The sequence below is a fragment of the Coffea eugenioides genome, chromosome 6 (genome assembly GCF_003713205.1).
Source record: "Coffea eugenioides isolate CCC68of chromosome 6, Ceug_1.0, whole genome shotgun sequence".
NCBI lineage: Eukaryota > Viridiplantae > Streptophyta > Magnoliopsida > Gentianales > Rubiaceae > Coffea > Coffea eugenioides.
In genome coordinates this window covers 7,187,237-7,208,767 of record NC_040040.1, presented here as the reverse complement: position 1 = coordinate 7,208,767, position 21,531 = coordinate 7,187,237, and the positions used below count along the sequence as shown (strand labels likewise).

Below are 21,531 nucleotides of genomic sequence, written 5' to 3'. Positions count from 1 at the left end.
TCATCATAAAACAAAATAAATGGGGAAAAAAAAAATCTAACAATGGTATTGCAACGATTGTCAATGGCACTCCATCTCGCTTGTACTCTTATGCAGAATTACATGCAAAAGAAAAAAACAAACGAAGTTTCATTAATAAATAATTTAAATGCCATTAACATTTACTCTATCCAATTCTGTCATGTGCAAGATTTTGTTATATTTTGACACAATCCCTTTCAACTATCAACAAGACCATCCTAACCTACTAAAATCTGGTTAAAAGCTTAGATGGAAAGTCTATATCGAAAAGACAATTAACCCTCAAGTATCATCCTAAAATTTGGTCACTTTCCGCAGTCATGTGAAAGCAACGAGATGGAGAAATATCGCTACCAAACACATACTCCAACTATTTACTATTTAGTTCAGTTATCACGCAACTAAGGTTCGTTTGGGGTTGTGATATTTTTTTTTTTAAAATAGCATTTTTAGGTGTTAAAAGCATTTTTAATACATTTGATAAATATCATTTCATAAAATTAAGAATGGTGTTTTTTTGTGTTAAAAACACTTTTCATAAAAGCTCAAATTTGATATTTTTAGAATAATTTTTGTGATTTAAAAAATAAAATATTAAATTGAATCATTTTATTTTACATTATAAATTAAATAAAGAGATAAATATATTTAAAATTTTTTAAAATTATATATTATCGTACTTAGTGAACTTTTCAATTCGTTTTCAAAACAATGGAAAAAAGGAAAAAATAAAAATGAAGCAAAAGAGACATCTCACCCGTACACCTTGCCACTGACTCAGCCCTCCAATTTCATTTATCACCACCGTCCCCTCTAAGAATCTGAAAAATACAGAAAACAAGAAAAGTTTAGAATGAAAAATGTTAGAATAATTTCACATCGTCCCTCTCTTCCCTCAGGATTTCATGATGGGAGAAGAGAGTTTTCATTTGATTACCAATTTTGATCGATAAAAATGGGTTCCAGTGGTAGCCGTCTAGGGGGCTCTCGCCCACCCCCTTCTCGGCTCCCTCAGCATCATCATCGTCGTCGTCATCGTCCCAGCTTCAAACGCGTCCTCTCTTCGCTCTTCATTTGTGGTGCCTTGCCTTCCTCTCGCCATCCTCATGAGGTGTCTCCACAGGTTTTATGTAATATGAATCATTTTCTTTTATACATGGATTTTGGTACTTCATATTTCAGGATTTCAGGATTTTTTTTGGTTATTTTAATTTTTAACTTAAAACCGTTGGAAAGTGATTGGCATGTGGTGCATTTCTTGATTGGTTTATATTCTAGCTGATAAAATCATGCATTTTTAATAAGGCCCATAAAAATTACATAGGTTGCTTAGTTGAGTTCCTCTTCAACGGTAAAGAGCTTTTCCGGGTGGGGGTGGTGACAAATGTTGTTGGTGACGGCTGATTTAGGATGATGAGCGCGGGGAAGAATTACTTTTTGGTTTATTTTATGGGTCTAAGAGTCTATTAGATTCTGATCGGAAAATTATAGTGAAAAAGAAAAATTGATTTTCGGAACAAAAGAGGAGTTTGGGCATTTTTTTATTGTAGAAAACTTGAAATGGCTGGATATATTACTTGCACATTTGGAATGCAATGCTATCTTTGCATATTCTGTTCGTGGAATTAAATGATTGGCGTGCGAAACTAAACGTTGTTTGTTGAGGAGCTTGTAATTTTTTTTTTCTGGTGAAGTTGTTAGGTTGTAGTGAATTGAGCTTCTTCTCAGTATGGGAGCTTGAATTCAGAACTTGATACTGAAATAACAGTGAAACTGAGGGAAGAGGAGAGGAAATGTTACTATTTTGAGTAAACCTGAGAGTGAAAGAGGAATCGGTTTTTTATTATTATTTTTTTATTTACTTCTTATTTACTCTATTAGGTGTATGAGCAGATACTAATATACGATAGCAATGTCTGGTTCATTTGCAACTTCTGAGATCTGTATGCTTGATTTGAAGATAATTCTTGTACGTGCTGCCTTTCCTTCCAGATTGGAGCATGCAAAAGTATTGTGTGGATTGGGGCAAGTTTGTTTGAAACCCTCTCTGCTCTTCTGGCTTTCTGCCAAACCTTTCTTGCGGAAATATTATTTTAATTAGTGATTTGATGTATTTGTCTTCTGGAAGAGCCATGTGAGGTGTAAATCTCATATGCAGTTCTGTAACAGGAAAAGGAGAGCAATATTATCATCAACTGTGATTATTTAACTCTCGAGTACAGCTGATAAAACCAACTGCAGTCAAAGCATGGTTTTACGTTTGTTTGCCGGTGTGGTTGGTGTGTTTACTTGTGGCCTTTTTGTGTCAATATCATTTAAATTTGCTGAATTATTTTTTTGTTTTGTTTGGAGCAAAGAAAGACTTCCATGCTTTGTTGGATTGCATTTTTTTGAATAAAGTTTTGAAATGGGCTAGGTAGGTTAGGTATTGAAGTTTAAGTTTTTTTTATTGGCCATTGTTTTCTGTAGATGGAAGATGATCCAGCTGAAAAACTGGTAAATTCTGCTGAAGACGATGGTCTGGAGAAGATCCAAATTCCACCTAAGAGTTCTTCTTTTCACAGTGGTACTGAACATCCAATTCCTACAACTGAAACTGGAGCTGGATCTCAAAGAGGCACATTGCCTGGCGATAGCTCTTCTAGAGAAGATTCTCCTGGAAATGTTGAGGCAATTGATAAAGGGAAAAGGTTGTATGAGAATAAGGAATTAGCGTTTAATTCTCAATCACTTCTTACTTGTAGAAGCTATGATGCTAGTACATCCTATGAAGATGAACCTTCTACAGAAACAGAATCTGCAAATGCCAGGGCGAATGCAGATGCTCTTAACCGGGGTAACAATGTGATGAATGAGAATGTGCCTCATAGTTGTGCTGGCTTTATGCTTTCTAATTGTCCATCTTCTGTTGGACTTGGAGAATCTTCATCAGATGAAGTATCAGTTGAAAATTGTGCAAATGAACTGATGCTTTTCCACGACTGTGATTCTGGTTCAGCATCTGTTCTTTCTGAATCTCCAGTGGGTGATACTTCTCAGCAGATTACTCCTTCGAGTCTAGGATTCCTGTTGACAGAGAGAGATCTGGGTCATACAGACAGGAATGTACTTCAAGTTGACATGGTGAGTGTCTCCTCCAATATGTCACCTAGTAGTTCTGCTGGATTGAGCAATCATGAAGCAAGACATAATAGCAGAAGACTTTTCTGGGATGCTTTCTCAAGACGCAGTTCTAGAAGGAATGCAGAGTCCAGATCGCATCTTTTTACAACAGATGACTCCGATGGACTTGAATCTCATGACAGATGGCTTCTTGATTTTAATGGCGATTTCTTTGAGGATGGGATTGGAGGTGATTCACGACCACATCCAAGTAGCAACCAGAATACCAATGAACGTCGGTGGGATTCCAGTTCTGAGGTTATTGCTCAGATACTACTGGTCTTCCATTTATCAGAATACTTCTAGCTACAATTAATTTGTTTTGTAGTTACGACACTATGTTTTCCATCATATCATGTAGATTGCGCCTCTATCCTATTGGTTCCATTAGTCTATGTGCCAGTCCTCCTCAGCGTTAAAAGTGATCTAGAATCTAAGTTAGATTTTGACTGCATGTCTTGATTTCACTGTTAATTTACTAGTAGTATCCCATCTGCATGGTTAAATCTTACTTTATCAAGCACCATTATTCCCTAACAGATATGGGAACGATTTCGTGATGTTGGTCGAAGTGGGACTGATCGACGGGCAGCCACCTGTCCAGCAGGAATTCACCCTGATGGTGCATGCTCATGTGGTTTGATGTTAAGGGCTGAGGAGTCTGGTGCTCGTGCAAGCATTTCACGAATAGTCATGCTTGCTGAAGCATTGTTTGAGGTAATTTACCCTTTCATCTTGGGCTGGTTCCCCCCCCCCCCCCCCCCCGGCGGATTTTGAGTTATCCAAATTAACTGTCAAGAATTTAAGTCAAGTTCCTGAAATACCTTTCCATTAATTTGCCACTAATTTTGGTTGTGCTTATTGTGCTGAATGCATGTTTGGGAGTTGAAGAGGTCCTTTTGTTTTTTGAAAAGTATGCTATGTCTTTTAAAGAATTACCATACCTCTGCAGGTCACTGGAATTGACAAATTTCAATTAGGATGCTGTAAAAGATTTAGCTGTAACAGAAGGATGGTATATTTCCTGACATTACCTTGGCACCAGACTCATGGAGAGTGAAAAATGTACCAAGTCATAGAATTAGATCTTAGGCTGTAGGCTGTAGTTAAGTTAATGAATTTTAGGCCAAGAACAACCTGATAAATATGGAATAAGAAACAAGTTAACCAAGGTATTGCTGTAGTATTGGGACGTACTCTTTCAAGAATTGAGGGCTCTTAAAAATGTTTTATGGAGACTCAGTGCTTTTCTTAGTGTTCTAAAACAAATTTTGCTGATATTCCATGACTTTACTTGAAAAAGTTTCTTTGATCACAGGCACAGAAATAACTTTGTTTTATTTCTTTATTGTTCAACATGCTCATATCTTACCATCTCCTAGAATTTTTTTTTTAAATTTTTTTCTAGCAAGGGAAGGGCTATCTCCTAGAAGTTGCTAATGACTTGTCATTTTATTTTGAAATATCCAGGTACTAGATGAAATACATAGACAACCCATGTCACTACCCTTGTCTGTGGTCTCAGTTCCAGCTCCAGAGACAGTTGTTGACTCTCTACCTGTGAAGATTCATAGGAAGCCAGAAAGACTGGAAAGTGGAGATGATGTTATACAGTAAGTTTCCCTGACTATTTTATGCATGTTTACTTTGATGTTGGAGTTTGCACACTAGAGGTTTGCTGATGGGAATATGGAAGGACAGTAATGAATAACTTTATTGTATATAGAAAGTTCTGAGAAGGTAGAAAATCTTGTCTTCTCTCTGGCAATTCCCCCACTAAAGTCCGAGCAAATGATGTTCAAACCAGAAACTTTGCATTTTGTCCTGCTAAATAACTCTTTCCTTGTATGCTGAAGTAAAAGCTACTTAATTTCCAACTGAAGCGGGATAAATTAACATGGATTTTTTGTCGCATAGCCTTCTTTGTATCTTTCACTTTGGGCTTCTGCAAACAGAACTGTTTTCTGAAAGTGGTTAATACCTAGATATTTAGTTAACTATTGCAGTTAATGGCTACACATACCGTAGTATAAAGTTTATTGTATGTTTACAGACTTTTTAGTTGTTCCATGTATGCCATGCAGTCCCTCTTAGCTGGTACTTTACATGCTGATACCCATTCCTGTTTTGTCTAGGTGTTATATTTGCTTGGCAGAGTACGAAGAGGGGGACAAAATAAGAATTCTCCCTTGCCACCATGAGTATCATGTGGCCTGTATTGATAAATGGCTTAAAGAAATACATGGGTACGTACCATCTGTTTTCCTGCAAAATCTTCCATTCATTTCTTTTTCTGTTTCAACTTAGCTCCGTATTACTTGCGTTTACTCAGCATTGTTTCTACTCTAACACTCCAGCGTATGCCCCCTCTGTCGACGAGATGTTCGTGAGGGTTTAAGCTTGACAGGAGGTGCTATTTCAACCTCTGGAGTTCCTTCTTTTTGAGAGGTTTTCTATGTACACATGTACATAAGCCAATTTTGTTCTTGAGCTGTTGTTGCATGTAGCCTTTCGAGAAATATGTACCTCACTTAAAATTTATTGGACCATTGCTTTGATTCAAGGCAAATTTCTTATATATTTCAGTTAAATTCATAAACAAATCCTTCTAGGTCTTCTTTAAGAGTTAATTTTCGTCAAGTATAGGGTCTGGCATGGATAGTTCGCGCGTGCTACAAAGGGAAGCAAAGCGTGTTTTCAATAAATGTAGCAAGCAGAATTCAACTCTAACCGGTATCGACAGATTATAGAAAACTTTGCCAGAAGTTATAACCGTCCTTGCGGTACACAATGCTAAAATTCTCGCTCTTATCAAGAACTAAAATTTGGTATTTGTATTCATGGCTGCGGGTTTACCAAGACAGTGATAGACAGCGTCAACTGCTGTAGATGCGATTTTCGACTTTCATCATACAGATCTGGTTGCGTCACATATATTACAGATTCAGAACTACCGACAGTTCTACATTCAATCAACAAGTTGAGGTTTCTTAATGAAGAATTCTATTAATAGTTGATTATCACAACAGGATCACAAACTGTAACTATACTAGTACCAGAAATACATAACAAGATAGTGCCTGTCTTTTAGCAAGGGCTTTGGAAGGAGCCCAGCTGCCTCTCCAGTGAGAGTCCAGAGAGGATTCTGGCCTCAGAACAAAGCTGAAGAAGGTGATGGTTATAAAACTTCTCTTTTATTAATTTGAAGCAGGCCTAAATATCAAAGAAGGGATTATATTTGAAGCCTTTCTCAATACTGCTGTTGGCAGCAGCAGCAGCATACAGATGATCCTTCTTCAAAGCATTGGATTTGTCTTGCTTCATGTGGAAGAAGTTTTCCTCTGGAGCAAAGAGATTGGGGTGACAATTTTCATCATCATCAAATGTTGTCCATCTCTTGGAGCTGTGCTTTTCCCTACCAACACTCACTTGTCCAACATGGTCCTTGAATTCCTTCCTCACCACATCCAAAACGACATCACCGTACTGATCGCACCATGACCTAAAACAGCCAAAAAGAGAACAAAGATTTGCATAATTACCTAAATTGCAAACAGAGTTATCTTTACCTCCAAATTTACTGGAAGTTATTTCAATTCTCTGAGTGTCATAGCTTCCATCATGTGAAAGGGGAAAAAAGCATTGTGTGAAGAGAACTATACAAAAGGTGAGTCTTACTTGGGAAAGAACTGTTTTAGATCAGCCTTGTCAACTGGAAGCCTAGTAGAAACTGCTTCAATTTGGTCATCTCTGATCATCACATAAAAGAATCTATCAGACGCCATCCCATACAATACGATTAACTGAAGATGAAGAAGCGCATTGCATAAACATCATCAAGGACTAGGAATGAACTGCTTACGACAAATGAACATTATGATTTTTGGCATCAAGTTCTGATCGAATTTGCGACAGCTTCTTTTTTATATTATCTTCCAAAACCTAAAATAACCAGAAAAGCAATTAGATCAACAATAAACCTCCAAAGAGAGCCTTTTGACTTTCTTAGTTCGTTGGCCAAGAAAAGAATTACGCGATATACTACACCTTATCAACAAAGAAATCTGAAGGTGCACCATCTGGGTGCAGCTTCCTCTTAATTTGCTTGGTGTCTGGTCCCTCGCCAACGGGGCTTTGGACAAGTTGTGAATTATAAATTCCACAATTTGACTTCTCATTTAGTGCCAATGGAGCAGTTTCGTCATCAGAGTCATTTTTCTTCCATTTCTTGAATCCTTCAAATCCCCATTGCTTCTTTCCTGATTTGGTTTTTTCCTCAGAACCACAGCCATTATCCCCGTTAGTGCTCACATGTCCCTCTTTTTGCTCTCTCTGAAATAGAGTTCTGAAGGGTTTTCTTTTCCCTTTGTCACCTCCACTTTGCTTCTCAACTTTTTCGGATTCATTTGGCAAACTCTCTGACATGAGAATAGATTTTGTTTCACTTTCTTTCTCCCTGAACTGACTATTCCAGAAAGGATTCTCCGTAGAAAGTTCAACTTCATACCTTCTATCAGCTGGTCTACTGTTTTCACCACCCGGAGCAGTTAAACCCTTATCTTCCTTAGTTGTTGCACCTTTATTTGACGATCCAAAGCCCATTACAGATACAGCCCCCCCTTTGATTTGCTTCATCGCTGAACCTTGCTTTTGTTTTTTCTTCAAATTTGAGCCTTCTTTGCCAACAATACACTTCTCGTCTTTCAAATCTATCACAGACCACACTTCATCTGAACTCTCTTTCTGAGCACCAACAATTATATCTCTTGCCTCAATTTCAGCTCCTTGAACTGCTAACCTCTGTAACAAAGGCCTTTTCGACGAATGATACTCATCTTCTGATATGCATTTTGCATACAGTAGCTCCTAGAAAGATAAAGGAACACTTTTTATTGGGGTGCATTGTGCATTAATTTTCCATTTTCTAATCAGATATAGTATCTAATCGTCAGGCTTCACATCTTTTGTTTTTGGATATCCAATTTTTGAAAAGCAATCATCCCTGTCTGTCTAAGGATTCAAAAGTGTCACCATATGAATCTAAATGGGCATTAAAAGAAGAACCAAAAGCATTGCAATTCAATCAAGCTATCAAGACTTAGAGGGGAAAAACAGCAATAAGAACTGACCTGCAAGAAGAGCAATTTATCCCTCAAAATTGAAGAATGTTCATGGTCAAGTGGTGAAGCAATAAGGGTATCTAATAGATGTGATCTAAAAGCAGAGACCTCTGTTTCGGGCAAAATCCCTTCCTTGCAGAGGCCCATTAATTTGAGTATCTGGTGGAATGAATCTTGCTGCCATTTCAAGTTGTCAGCCTGCTGCTTTGATAGCCTCTGCTCAGCTGCAGCGATTGCAGGCAACCGCCTTTTCTTGAAAGAAAATGGAAGGATATTTTTGCACAAAGAGGCTATTGAATCTTGGAGTGAACTGTAATATGTAGGAGTGTATGTGTAAACCATTTTGGAATGATTATCTGTTGCAGATTTTGTAGAGAAATTTGAGACGGATTTTTTGGCTGAATGTTTGTTCTTGAGCTGAGGATTTTGTTTATAATTTTTAGGGATTTAATTTGTGGGGGCGTATTTTTTTCAAATGTCTGAAGAGAAATGCTTTTTCTTGTGAATTTCATGGGGAGGTCGCGCTTTGAATTATTGGTTTCAAAACGGTCATTCTATAAACTAGCCGTTGGATTTTAAACGTTAATTTAGTGAGAAACGACGACGCAGAACGTCAGTCGCCCACCGGTGGTGGGTCGTCTGTTTTATACATCATCAATTGGGCTGCATACCATCGTTGACTCGCAGAAAATTTTCGATCACTGGGGTACGAAGAGGCCTGATTTCAGAAAGGCCAATAATGAAGTTGGGCTCTCAAACTTGAGAGGTCCATTCCCATGAAGGCGATTAAACTTGGACTTAACTCATCAGAGCGGCAGTGAAAGTCAAAGCCCTCTTGAACTGAAAAGGCCAAAAATAAGCACATAGTACATAACAAAGCGTAAAAATAATCCCGTGCTAACTCATAGTAGTGATCGATTCATTCAAACTTTTATATATGAAAGGGAAAAAAAAAAATCAAGGATCCAAAAAGTTATCCTTGGAACTCAAAGATCAAAGAAATACAAACATCAAGAAGAGGCATTTATTTGCCAATAGCAAATTTTCCTAGTTTTAAACACGATTATAATAACAATCGGGTGGGTGGATATATATATATATATTTTTTTACTTCTGGGCGATTAAGCAAAAAACGCACATCGGATATGCATAGTGGAAATGGTGAGATGGAATCCACTTTATAAAAGTAGGCACAATCTTTTTTGAATCAATAAATTAACTCTTTTTTGGAGTTTGGTTTTCGAAAGGCTGCAATTAGCTAGTACTACAAGACACAAGGAGAATAGAAAGTAAAAGCAGCAGCATCCACAGATGCAGATGATGGTTTATCCTTAGTAGGTAGGTGACCTGTTCCTGTTCTAATAGCAATTCATACAAATAATGGCGAACCGAGCAAGTTAATGATAAGAACTTGTATTTTCCTCGAAATAGTAGTGAAACTAGAGGATTAAACTTGAATTGTTAACTATTCCCACCAAACATTTGATTCATATTTTGTTAAACCAGAAGCTGAAATTGGAGACAGCGCATCATGAACCGACAGAAACCAATAATAGAATGTCATCTTTCATTCAGGGGAAATATGTACAAGGAATTTTGGGCCCATCAGAGACAAGAACTGATGCATATTGTTTCAATTTTCCTATCATGACAGCGCAGAATCAATCACGGACGGTGATCTATGGAGCAACTCAATTCACTTGTTTCGATCCTCAGCTGCTACCCATCAATTCATCAACAGCTTTAGGGACAAAATTTATGATCGACTCTTGCACTGAAAGTGAACCTACCGAGGTGAAAGGTTTTCCCATTTATGATTTACTACTATTTCACTCCTGAAAGCAAGCGAGATTGATTTGACAATAAAGGGAAAGAAAGAAAGGCAATAAAAAAAAAATCCCTAGTATATGGAAGAGCATCTTTAAATTGTTTGTTCAGATGTACGATACAGAACCAAAAAAAGAGAGAGTATTGTTCGGATGCACGACAGTAGTGAATGAATCTATGTAGGTTACAGTAGTGATTGTTCAACCTCAAACTTTCATCAAGAAGTTGGGCTGCTAGAAGCTAAAACTAATGATTGATAGTAGTTCATGCCCTTTATTGACTGACTACCCTCCCACTAGTTATAGGACAATTTCCGTTCTGCAACAAGGACAGTGGGCATTGTTCTCGAGCCATGGCACCAAACATCCTGAATGGAACCTGTGGGCGCAGGCTAACTGCATTAGCTTCTCCTCTGCCCTAAATTCCTCCAAACACACAGCACATTCGTCCTGTTCAGATGACTTCCAGCTTAGCTTCACCCAACTGAACCTCTTCGATCCGCTTTTCTTTACCCCCGACACCTCTGTTTGCAACTCTCTTACCTCTGTAGGCCTGTTTTCCGATTGTCTTGATCTTTGTCGGCCGCTATGACCCCTGAACATGATCACAAATTTTGAGAAACGAGGGGAAAACAATATTCCGGTGAAATTCCACACACACAAAAAAAAGAGCTAGTACTAATACATTTTGCACATGAATGTGTGACTGGGATTATTTCTTTTCCCGAATTTGGAAAAAAAAATACCTTTTGGTTTCTGATTTCCATTGTGCTCTTAGCCTCCCATCCAACCTTTGTTTGGCTTCTCTGGCTGCATCATTCAGCTTCTGATCACAGTATGCCTGGCTTATTGAGCTCCTGGGCTGCAAGCAATTTCATGTATTACGAAGTTATATATGGCTCTGATATTCAAGAACTCATGCATTCATACAACCAGACATCCAAAATTTAGGAGGTACCAACCACAATAGATGTGCTTGAGCTGAGAGGGGATTCATGGTTGCTGACATATAGACAAAAAGAAGACCTTCTAGTTGAACAATGACCAGAAGGTGAAGCACTGGAAGAATCAAGCCATCCTCCACTTTGATGAAACCTCCTCCTCCTTGCAACTTCTACTCCAGGAAGCATCCCAGCCATCTTCAATAATCTTGACCAAAGATTTTGCAGTTTCTTTTGAGTGATTGAATCTGGATACTTGTTTCAGGTCTCCAAAGATGAGATGGCACCGAAGAAAAAACGGTATGCAAAAGGGGGCACGAGTCTTAATACTATTTATACGAGAGAATAGTATGACCGTCAAGCGGAAGTTTCTGTGAACGAGTGCATAAGCTGATAAAATGACCTCTGAAGCCCTGATCAGATTGAAGCTTTTCATTTTTTTTTTTTTCGACAATCAGATTGAAGCTTTTCCTTTTCCGAAAGAAAAACTATTACGTTCTCGTCAACCACTTTTTTAATTCACATACGTTAAATTGCTATAATTATATACTTTCTTTAAATAAAAATTTTAAAAAATAGCAATTCAAAGATAAATATCATTGGACTGTCACCCGTGTAAATAAATTACTTAATAGACAATCAGGAATGGGGAATTACTTAATAAATTACTTAATGAAGTTTCAAAAAATAGCAATATAATGTGAGGCAAAATCAGGAACGGGGGACGGACCCCGGACCCCACAGGGTGGTGGTGATTCCATAAGTCACTTTCCTTTCGTACCCTACCATTCTCAGCTTCCTTGCAATGTTAAGAGTTTACGCCATTAAATAATGCACTTAATCAAAGTACGAAGATACAGAGCAAATGCCAGGAAGGAGATGAGAAATTTCCTGCATGGCACCTTCGGCCTGCTGATTTTAGAGGATACCAGGAACAAGCTATTAGTTTTTTTTCAGAGAAGCTACTAGGATGTTATACTGCACTTAGTAATTAATAAATCACATAGTAAAAATTTAAGACTACAAGATTTTCAGTTCGATCGAACTCATCAACATGTGAAATCGTAATAGAATAAAAGGAGGAGAAAGAAATGAGGAACTGAATCGCATTATATATATATATAGATGATACAGTTAGTAACAGAGAACAAAAACAAATCGTTTCTTTTCTATTGAAGAAAATAATGGCAAAAAGAAACTATGCCGACCATGCATAGTATTATTAGGAAAATGTTTGGTAATGCTGAAATATTTGGCTTACACCAAGGTTGCACGTTGGAGTTTTGGCACCAGCACTCTTTCCATTCCCATCTCTTGACTCGATAGTGCATAATTTATCACAAAAGAGAAAATAAATAAAGATAGCTGTTAAAAATTGTACTCTTAGTTAATTTTTTTCAATTTTCAGATGAAAAAATTGTACACTTAAAAAGAAAAGTTGGTATTCCAGTTTACTTTAATTCCATCAGTGGCTAATATTAGGGGCTAGAGGATGAAGGGAATATATGAAGAGAAAGATTGCAAGACTGACATGACAAAGTCACGAAGTAGAGGAGAAATAAAGGCAGAGGCAGAAATCAAATCATGGCTTAATAAAGTTGTTTTGCCCAACTGTCTCTCTTTCCCAAACTTTTCTCTGCTACTCCTTTTCTTTGAATTCCTTCCGCTTCCTCTTCAAGAGAAGAAAATTCCTTCCGCTTCCTCTTCAAGAGAGAGACCACCATAGTCTAGTCTCCCTGATCTCTCTCTCTCATATATTTTATTTTTGTTATTTTTCTAATAAAGTCTCCCTCAATTTTCTTAGTGGGAGATCTCTGTTTCTTTTAGGGCTTCTAGTGAGAATTTTTGTTCTCCTAAAAGTTCCTAGTGAGATTTTGTGTTATTTTTCCTTGTTTTGTTATTTAAATTTGAATTCACTTCAGATCTAGTCGTCAGACCTAAATTTATTTCAGATTTGGGTTTATGTCGGCAGATTTCATCATTTTTATTGGAATTTACAACTGTTAATTAGCAAATCTGACGATTGTAACATGCACAAAGTGGGTTGCAGCGATTTATTTTATAAGGAGATGATTTTAAAATTGATGATATTTTTTTAAATCTATTCTTAATTTCCCAAGTCTTTTGTGTCTATTAAATTACAAATCTATAATTTTAGTGCATATTTTATCTACCTTTAGGATAACGATATATATCAACAATTGTGCGAAACAATTTTCAGCAATCCGTTAATAATATATGTTTCGTTATAAAAAAAAAAAAGGTAGAGGTAGAGGTTGAATTAAAAGTGCAGAGACAGTGGATTTGCGGGTGGGGGAAGTGGAAGGGAGGAAAGGAATTAGGTGAGTGGCATGATTGATGAAGTGAAATTGGAAAAGTATTAGCAGGGCCACACAGCATGGGAGCTGGATTGGGTGTGCAAGGTTCGAGGTTTGTTATATTGGTGCATTATGTGATTAATAATGAATATTGTAACGACTCTTCTTAAGAATTGAGGAGGACAGGACAGGCGTTATAACTTCAAAAGTTAGTCCAATCATTATCATTTTCTAAACGAATAATAATTATGTAAAAGTTGAATATACATGTTATGAATGAATCAAACTGATAATGTGTAGATACGGATGGCTACCATTACATACACATGTCATGAACCAACAACCCATGGCTACCACCAAGTCCTTAAGACTTGATTGGACAGGAGATCAATGGTTCAAATTTTGTCTCCTACCAATTGTCATAATATGTGATTTCTGTAAAAAAATTTATACGAGTGCGTAGTGCACCTATCTGATCTAATGGTGGTTTAGTCCCCATCGGTCTCCCGTACGTTCAATTGAACATCCCCTTTACATTAGGATAGAATAGGATAATATAAATAAAGTGACGATAACAAAAAAAAAACTAATAGTGTATATATGTATAATTTACTTTAATAATAATAATAATAGTAATGTAATACTTCGAGGCATACCCCGCTATACATCTGTCTACGGAAGATTTGATAAACCAATCATAGAATCAAGGACCTAACACAACCCTGGATTCTGGATCTGCAATTATGAATAAAGAAATTAAAGAAAAGATCGCTGCGTAATCAAAACAATTCGCTTTAACTTCCAACATGATATATATATTTTTTTTTTTTTTTGAAAAGTGGTTTAGTGGAAAGGGTTGGAAAGTTCGTGGAGAAGTCTGAAGCATACACAAAAGTCAAGAGTTCGGCTTATCTATCCCCCTCTCTTCTCTTCACTTATCAAATCTCATCCCTCTCTGCTAAAAAAAAATTTTTTTTTTTAAGTTCAGCTGATCCTATGAGTCTTGAATTTGACAAGCAATTGAGAAACTTTCGTCCATATTAGTAAATAAATTATCACAAAAAAAAAGAAAGATATTCAAGGATAAAATTAGTTTGAATTGGAAGCCTATATATGGCGGTATTATTGAAATAGATATCCGAAGCTGGAAGGTTAGGTTGTCTTGTGGAGTTCTGGTGACCTAGTAAAACATTTGCTTCTACTTTTTTTTTTTTTGGTGTCAAACTTCTTCTTGCAGATAATTTCGTGGAAATGCCACATGAATGACTATGACCAAACCTGACATTAACATCTAGTAGTAATAAGTAGGCCAATTTCAGATGACTGTGATAGCTACTTAATTATTTAGCTGGGAAAAAGAAAAAGCAAGAGAACCATGACCCTGTACAAAACGATGCACTCCTAAAATCTAACAGCCGTTTCGAAATTTTTTAACAAGGAATTAGTTATTTGATGGAAAAAAAAATATATATATATATATATATAAAAGAAAGAAAGAAAGAAAGACTATAATTACATCTTGGATTAGAAAGACCCAAGTCTAAAGTAGTTGCTTCGTCTGAACTTTACCTACGAATCTTGAATCGTGGAACGTGGAAGTCATGCACACAGAGTTTGGGATTAAAGTGGAAGCTACAACACACATTCACAGAAGATGCATAAACCATTAAATTAAGACAGTTAATTAATTGCGTACGTTGAATTGGATATTTCCTAATTCCTAGTCCGTCCACGGTTTGGAACATTTTCTTTACAAACAAAACATGAAAACCCGAAATGACTGAGAAGCTGCACGGTGTTGGAGAGAAGAAACAAAGAAGGAGAATACTTGATTTTCAGAATAATAAGTATAACTATGGAAATTCTAGCAGACGACATGACCCCGAATGACGAAACAATTGTGGGATGGAGGAGGGGTTGGAACGGTTGTCAGAGACAACCGTTCCGGAAGGTTCACGGCCATGATTAGGCCAAAAAAATTTGTGCGGCTCAGATCACTTCTTGTAACTCGATTTTCACGCCGTGTGGGACCCACAAAAATGTTGTTTTGGTGTTACTCGCTGTTGTTCTATTGTTACACCTTGTACAGATGATGTTACACCGTGTGCAAATGATGTGTGCAAATGATGTTACACCTTCCGGAACCCCGAATCCGGGTGGGATTAATGAATGGTATTGGTATTGATGTCAGTCCCCATGTGGGATTATGGAGGTTTTGTGTTGGTGATTGATTATGAATAATGTGTTTGAGGTTCCTTATGTATCAGACACCTATCACTGGAATGGAATAATGCTTTATTTGTTACGTTCAATAATTGGACACAAAATGAAAACTTGGATTTCAAAATGTCCTAACTAAGAATATCACTATGAATTCTGTCTTTGCGCCAAGGTTTTGTAATTCTTTTTTCTTTCTTGATTTAGTAATGCTACTATAACTTTGTAGATCAAGATTCCCTTTTGTTGCATTTCCATCCAATAATTGATGGAGTTTAAATTTGGTTTCTTGTCATGGTAGTCCCAGTTATTCTGCTATCGACATAGTCGATGAATCGACAGATTTGGGCTCTATACGAGCATAGGAGTATCCATCGCATAGTGGGCTACCGGCTACCGGCCAAGTCCAGAGTTTTCTAACGGGCCAATTTTCGAGTTTGATCTTGCATCCAGAATCTTGTACTTACTATCCCTCCTCCCTTACAATTCAACCCAACTTGTTCGTCAGGAAACAAACTGTACGAATGAATTAGTATGCAAAAACTCTACATCAAAATTCAAGCTGCTCACCTTTAGTGAAAAGATTCTGTACCGAACTTTTGATGCTTGACGAATTCAATCTTGACATGCGAAATTGGACGAACTGTCGTTTTGGTCTAAACTCTTCGATGTTGGCCCGAACCTTGATATCCTTTACATCCGCCTGAGGCTGAGGCCCGTTTAAGCTGCAAATTTGGGGTTGTGAGCCGAAAGACAATAATGAGACTCTGCTTTGTCGTTTTAGGCAGCAACTCTGGTATTGTGCAAATAAAACGATCATCATATCATCGATATGGCTAGTCAACCCAAAAGGGTAAGTAGCCCGCTGCCGATTGCCATCCGTTTGCTTCTAGCATCAGAATTTTCTTGTTCCTATTTCATTTTTTTTTTTTGAAACGATTGATTATACTGATAGATAGTATCACGCATCGAAATTGTTGAATTGAGGAAATCTATTACAGCTTCGTTGCTTCTTGAATCGAAAATAGATATTAGTAAGGATTCAAAATGGAAGCATAATTGGTCGGGACTTTCCCTACGCTGGAGATGTAGAACCAGACAACCAGTACAGCTTTTTATAATAGAAGCTGCATTCTATATGAATTGCAAGCGCCGTGAACTTTATGCCGGCGGCTGAAGCTTTAGCAGTTTTGAGTTGGAATCTTTGATTTCTCTCTTTTCGCTTCTTAAATTTCATTCTTCTTTTGTTAAAAAAAAAAAAAAAAAATTATACAAACACTATAAGCTACAACTATTGCATGCCATCCCAAATAATCCAATCCGAAGCCGACAACACTATCCAAAGAATCCAATCAAACGTATGATAATCCTCAATGAATAAACCCAAAGCATGCACAAAGAAAAGGTGAAAAATCGTCAATGAAGCCTTGATCAGTTGTTCACATTCTCACTTTACCAACTTTCAGTATGTGATCTTTATAAGTAGAAAAAAAAATATTTTTTTAGTAAAATGAGCAAAATGTATATTTTTAAAGTCGAGACTCATAGTAGTAAAATGTGATCATCCTAAATGTTCAAGGGGCTAAGTATTATTAACCCTTTTTCTTTTGCGACTTGGTGTATTTGTTTAAAATCGAAAGGATCATGCAATTAGTTGAATGTGATTACTTGGATTCCATAAGTAACAAGAGACTTGTTTTCTTAAACAAAACTAACATCGTTAAATTAGAAACGTTCAAAATTTTGAATCAGGAATGTCTTACAACTATTATTTTGTTTTGACTGAGAATCAGTCTAGGTTAAAACTACTAATGAATCCCTAGAAGATCTCAAAAAAATCCCCTCCTATTCGGATAGGATAGGGATAATATAGAAACCTCCCCTGAGATTTTTCTTAATATCACCTGACATTTCTAAGTTTTAAAAATATCACTTACCTCTCTTACTTTTGTTATTTGTGTAACAAAATTTTTGAAAACCCTAAATTACCCTTCTACTTACTAAAAAAAAAAAATGCTCCGACATCACTTTGTTTACTTCAAGAAAACCATCATTTAAAAAATAATGCCTAGTGGTACTATCACATCATAATACTATAGGGTCCGTTTGGATTAGCTGTTTTTGGGGTTGTTTTTCAAAAATAATACTGTAGCATTTCGTTTTTCAAATATAAGTCCGTTTGTATTAGTTGTTTTTTGGGTTGTTTTTTAAAAACTATATGAAAAACTTTTACTGTAGATGTTTTATGGATTATTTTTAGATGTATTTTTAAAACATATTTTCGATTATTTTTATAATTTATAATTTTTATTTTTTTATAACAATATACATTTATAAATATATTTATATTATGTATTATATATAATATAATACATTTATATTTTTTTATATAAATATATTTATAAATGAATGTAAATGAATATTTATATATTTATATAAAAATATATAAATGTATTATATTATATATAATACATAATATAAATATATTTATAAATGTATAAATGTATATTATTATAAATGTATAAATTATAAATGAATATTATATAAATGTATAAATGAATAAATTTTATATTTTTATATTTATATACATTTATGCATTTATAATACATTTATAAATAAATATATTTATATATTTATATATAAATATATAAATGTATTATATTATATATAATGCATAATATAAATATATTTATAAATGTATAAATGTAAATTATTATAAATGTATAAATTATAAATGTATATTATAATTTATAATTTTTATATTTTTATATTTTTATATTTATATACATTTATGCATTTACATTACATTTATAAATATTTATAAATAAATATATTTATACATTTATAAATATATATATATATAAATGTATTATATTATATATAATACATAATATAAATATATTTATAAATGTATACATTTATATTATTATAAATGTGTATAAATTATAAATGAATATTATATAAATGTATAAATTAATATATTATAAATATATATTCATATTATGTATAAATGTATTAATATAATAAATATAAATGTATTAATATTATGTATATTAATATAAATGTATAAATGTATTATATTATATATAATACATAATATAAATGTATATTATAAATATACATAAATATATATTATGTATAAATGTACATTTATATAAATGTATAATATATATAATATATATTATGTATATATTAAATATTAAATATTTAATATTTATATAAATGTATAATTACATATTTATATTATATATAATTTATATAATATATAATATATATATATTTATAATATATTTATATAAAATAAAATATTTATAATATGTATAAATAAATATATTTAAATTAATATAATATATATATATTCTATACATAATTGAAATATACAAATTGAAATAAACATATTAAATATGTATTTGGAGTTGTTTTTGATATATTGTTTGGATATGGTGTTTTGGGAGTTGTTTTTGAAATACGCATTTACTGTTGTATTTGGAATGTGAAAACAGTTTTTCAAAAACAGACCCAAAAACAAGGAATCCAAACGGAGCCATAGTCCATAAAAATATATATTTAAAAAATAAAAAAGATATTTACAAAGAAATACAATTGACTAATTTAATTCTACATGCTAAAAACTGATTTCTTATGAACTTTATCTTTTTTTCCCAACTTCTTCTCAACTCGTATCCAAACTTTTAAAATGTACTAATCATTATAAAAAAATAACTTAAAATAAACAAATAAATTATACTCCACTCTATCACAATTATGAAAAGTAAAAGATAACAAATTTCAATTTATTATAGTTTACAAATAGAAAATTGCATGGTCATCCAAAAAATGAGTAAAAGAGAATATTGGAAAAAAGGGAAAGTGAAGAAAGTGACTTTTGTTTCTTTTTTTTTTTTTTTTTTTTAGCTCCATATGTGAATTATGTTTAGTGAGGATTAATATAATCTTTTTATAATTATTAGAGGAGGTAAGTTATATTTTTAAAACTTAAGGAGAGCTAGGTGATATTAGGAGAAACCTCAAGGAGGTTTATGATATTATCCCATTGGGATACAACTAAAACCGCTTTTCCACCTCCATCCCCACGTTCTGCACTCGGTTGAATTAGCGCCGCGGTATGCCAACCTCTCCTCGTCTTTTTTCACTTCCTCACTCTCCAGACTACACGTATCTCTCCCTCCCAGTATATCAGCATCGCCACCGCAACCTCTCTAGCTGCATTTTTACACACACTCACACACTAGAAGAGAAAATAAAGGAAAGAAATTCTAGACTAATGGAATTGGATGACGATCACAACCCAGCCTCTCCACATTCACTCAAATCCAAGCTCAAAGACTCGCTCTGCTTCTACTGCTGCTTCCGCCGCCACCACCACGGCCATCGCCAGGTTCTAGACTCTCCAACGGGACCGCCAACACCTCCTCTGCCGTCAGATGACAAGCCCACTTTGCTCTGGCTGAAAACAAGGAAGGCCCATGATTTGAAAGACGATATAAAGGACAAGTGCATGATGGTTTTCGGCCGCGTTGGAAATGGAATCAACAGGCATCATAAAAGACACCCGTCTGCTGAATTCAGATACGACCCGCTGAGTTATTCGCTGAATTTCGAAGATGGGTTCGACGAGGACGATGAATATCCGTTGAGGAATTTCTCCGCCAGGCTTCCTCCTTCCCAGCCTGTTGAAGCCTTGCCTGCTGTAAGAGAAATCGCAGCTATTAGCTGCAGATGAAATACTAGCAGTACAGAGTAAAAAATTTATGTTTCTTTTTCTGCTCATGGAAACATCAGAGTGTTTAATATATTGAATTTGATAGATATTTCTGTTTCCTACTAAATTCTTTCTTCGGTGTTTTGGTAGTCGGTTTTCATTTATGGTCAGGCTCAGCATCAAAAAGTCCCAAAAAACAAAAAACAAAAAAAAATTGGGCAGGCTGGGTATGCCGTACACACCTGTACGGAATGTTCTGTTCGACATTCCTTCGTTTTAGTAGCTTTCTGTAGATTTATGGCGTTGCTGGTGAAGTTTTTGGGATCCGGGTTCTTCTCCAACTTCCAAATTTTGGATTGCGAGTTTCAACAAGCCTTATACGTGCGTGTGTGTGTGTGTGTGTGTGTGTTTTTTTTTTTGATTCAGATAGGAAGTGTTAAGGCCATTGGTAAGTGGTCACTGGCCAGCCCTTTGCTGGAAATAGAGTACACAGGAGAATGAAAGTGCTGGTGTAGTGCATATAATTTTGCTTGTAGTTGTTTATGAGCCAATTGGTGAAATTTAAAAGATCAGCTGTATTTGTAAATCTGTCGAGCTGGAGCCGACCGCCAGTTTCTTGCGGATCTAAGGACATAAATGGTTCTGAGCTGTAGGATTTAGTATTCAAAGCCGGGAACCATGATCAGTTTGTGTGAATCTAGTCCTTCAGCAGTCTTATCTGGAATGACGATCTTGGCCGGGGCTGCTTAGCTCAAATTTGAAACTCGGACAGATAACAATGCAGAAAGATTCATCGCAAGGAGGCTAAGTGGCTGTACAAAGTAGTGTTGGACAAAGTATCAGGTGATCCTACTGGCTTCAGTTTGGCATGAACATCTCGTGAAATAAAAAAGTGTTAGAATACAGGATGCATTAAATGTGGTCGGTCGGTCAATTCACTTGTTGAGTTAGTTCTAGACTAGTTTAATTGTGTATTAAACACTCGTAACAAAAATCCTATGTACTGTGTATTATTAGAGGTGAATTTTAGTACGATTACTTTTTAAATTTTTCTCATAAACTAATAAAAAAAAAAAGTGTTTTCCTAAAGAAAAAGAATACTTGGTGCGAGTTGCCAAGTAGGTGTAACAAAAGGTTGTAGCAAAAATGGCAAGTCTAAGACTCTTTTAAGTTAGCTAGCTGACTGTATAATTAACATTATAC

At 35.2% G+C, this 21,531-nt stretch overlaps 4 protein-coding genes across 7 annotated transcripts; 2 read left to right on the top strand and 2 right to left on the bottom strand.

The window, feature by feature from the left end:
- Positions 1-841: 841 nt before the first annotated feature.
- Positions 842-5,761, top strand: LOC113776346. Of its 3 annotated transcripts, none has more exons than XM_027321480.1 (6): positions 842-1,132; positions 2,491-3,441; positions 3,724-3,900; positions 4,654-4,796; positions 5,319-5,429; positions 5,541-5,761. In XM_027321480.1, the coding sequence occupies exons 1-6, from the start codon at positions 977-979 to the stop codon at positions 5,626-5,628; spliced, it is 1,626 nt and encodes a 541-aa protein (XP_027177281.1). In that variant the 5' UTR covers positions 842-976; the 3' UTR covers positions 5,629-5,761. The 3 variants fall into 3 exon arrangements, with proteins under 3 accessions (XP_027177281.1, XP_027177280.1, XP_027177282.1); XM_027321479.1 differs by having other exon boundaries at positions 842-1,144; XM_027321481.1 differs by having other exon boundaries at positions 842-1,144; positions 5,516-5,761.
- A 291-nt stretch (positions 5,762-6,052) lies between these two features.
- LOC113774996 lies at positions 6,053-8,784 on the bottom strand. 2 transcript variants are annotated; one of them, XM_027319678.1, is made up of 6 exons: positions 8,313-8,784; positions 7,231-8,049; positions 7,046-7,125; positions 6,862-6,933; positions 6,375-6,685; positions 6,053-6,229 (listed from the first exon to the last, which is right to left on the bottom strand). In XM_027319678.1, exons 1-5 carry the CDS (start codon positions 8,643-8,645, stop codon positions 6,397-6,399), a joined length of 1,593 nt encoding a protein of 530 aa, XP_027175479.1. In that variant the 5' UTR covers positions 8,646-8,784; the 3' UTR covers positions 6,053-6,229; positions 6,375-6,396. The 2 variants fall into 2 exon arrangements, with proteins under 2 accessions (XP_027175479.1, XP_027175478.1); XM_027319677.1 differs by having other exon boundaries at positions 6,053-6,685.
- Positions 8,785-10,189: 1,405 nt separating this feature from the next.
- LOC113774997 (E3 ubiquitin-protein ligase RLIM-like) lies at positions 10,190-11,487 on the bottom strand. The gene is made up of 3 exons (XM_027319680.1): positions 11,092-11,487; positions 10,876-10,991; positions 10,190-10,724 (listed from the first exon to the last, which is right to left on the bottom strand). The coding sequence occupies exons 1-3, from the start codon at positions 11,266-11,268 to the stop codon at positions 10,430-10,432; spliced, it is 588 nt and encodes a 195-aa protein (XP_027175481.1). The 5' UTR covers positions 11,269-11,487; the 3' UTR covers positions 10,190-10,429.
- Positions 11,488-19,698: 8,211 nt separating this feature from the next.
- LOC113775193 lies at positions 19,699-20,652 on the top strand. The gene has a single exon (XM_027319962.1). It carries the CDS (start codon positions 19,732-19,734, stop codon positions 20,347-20,349), a length of 618 nt encoding a protein of 205 aa, XP_027175763.1. The 5' UTR covers positions 19,699-19,731; the 3' UTR covers positions 20,350-20,652.
- Positions 20,653-21,531: the final 879 nt, after the last annotated feature.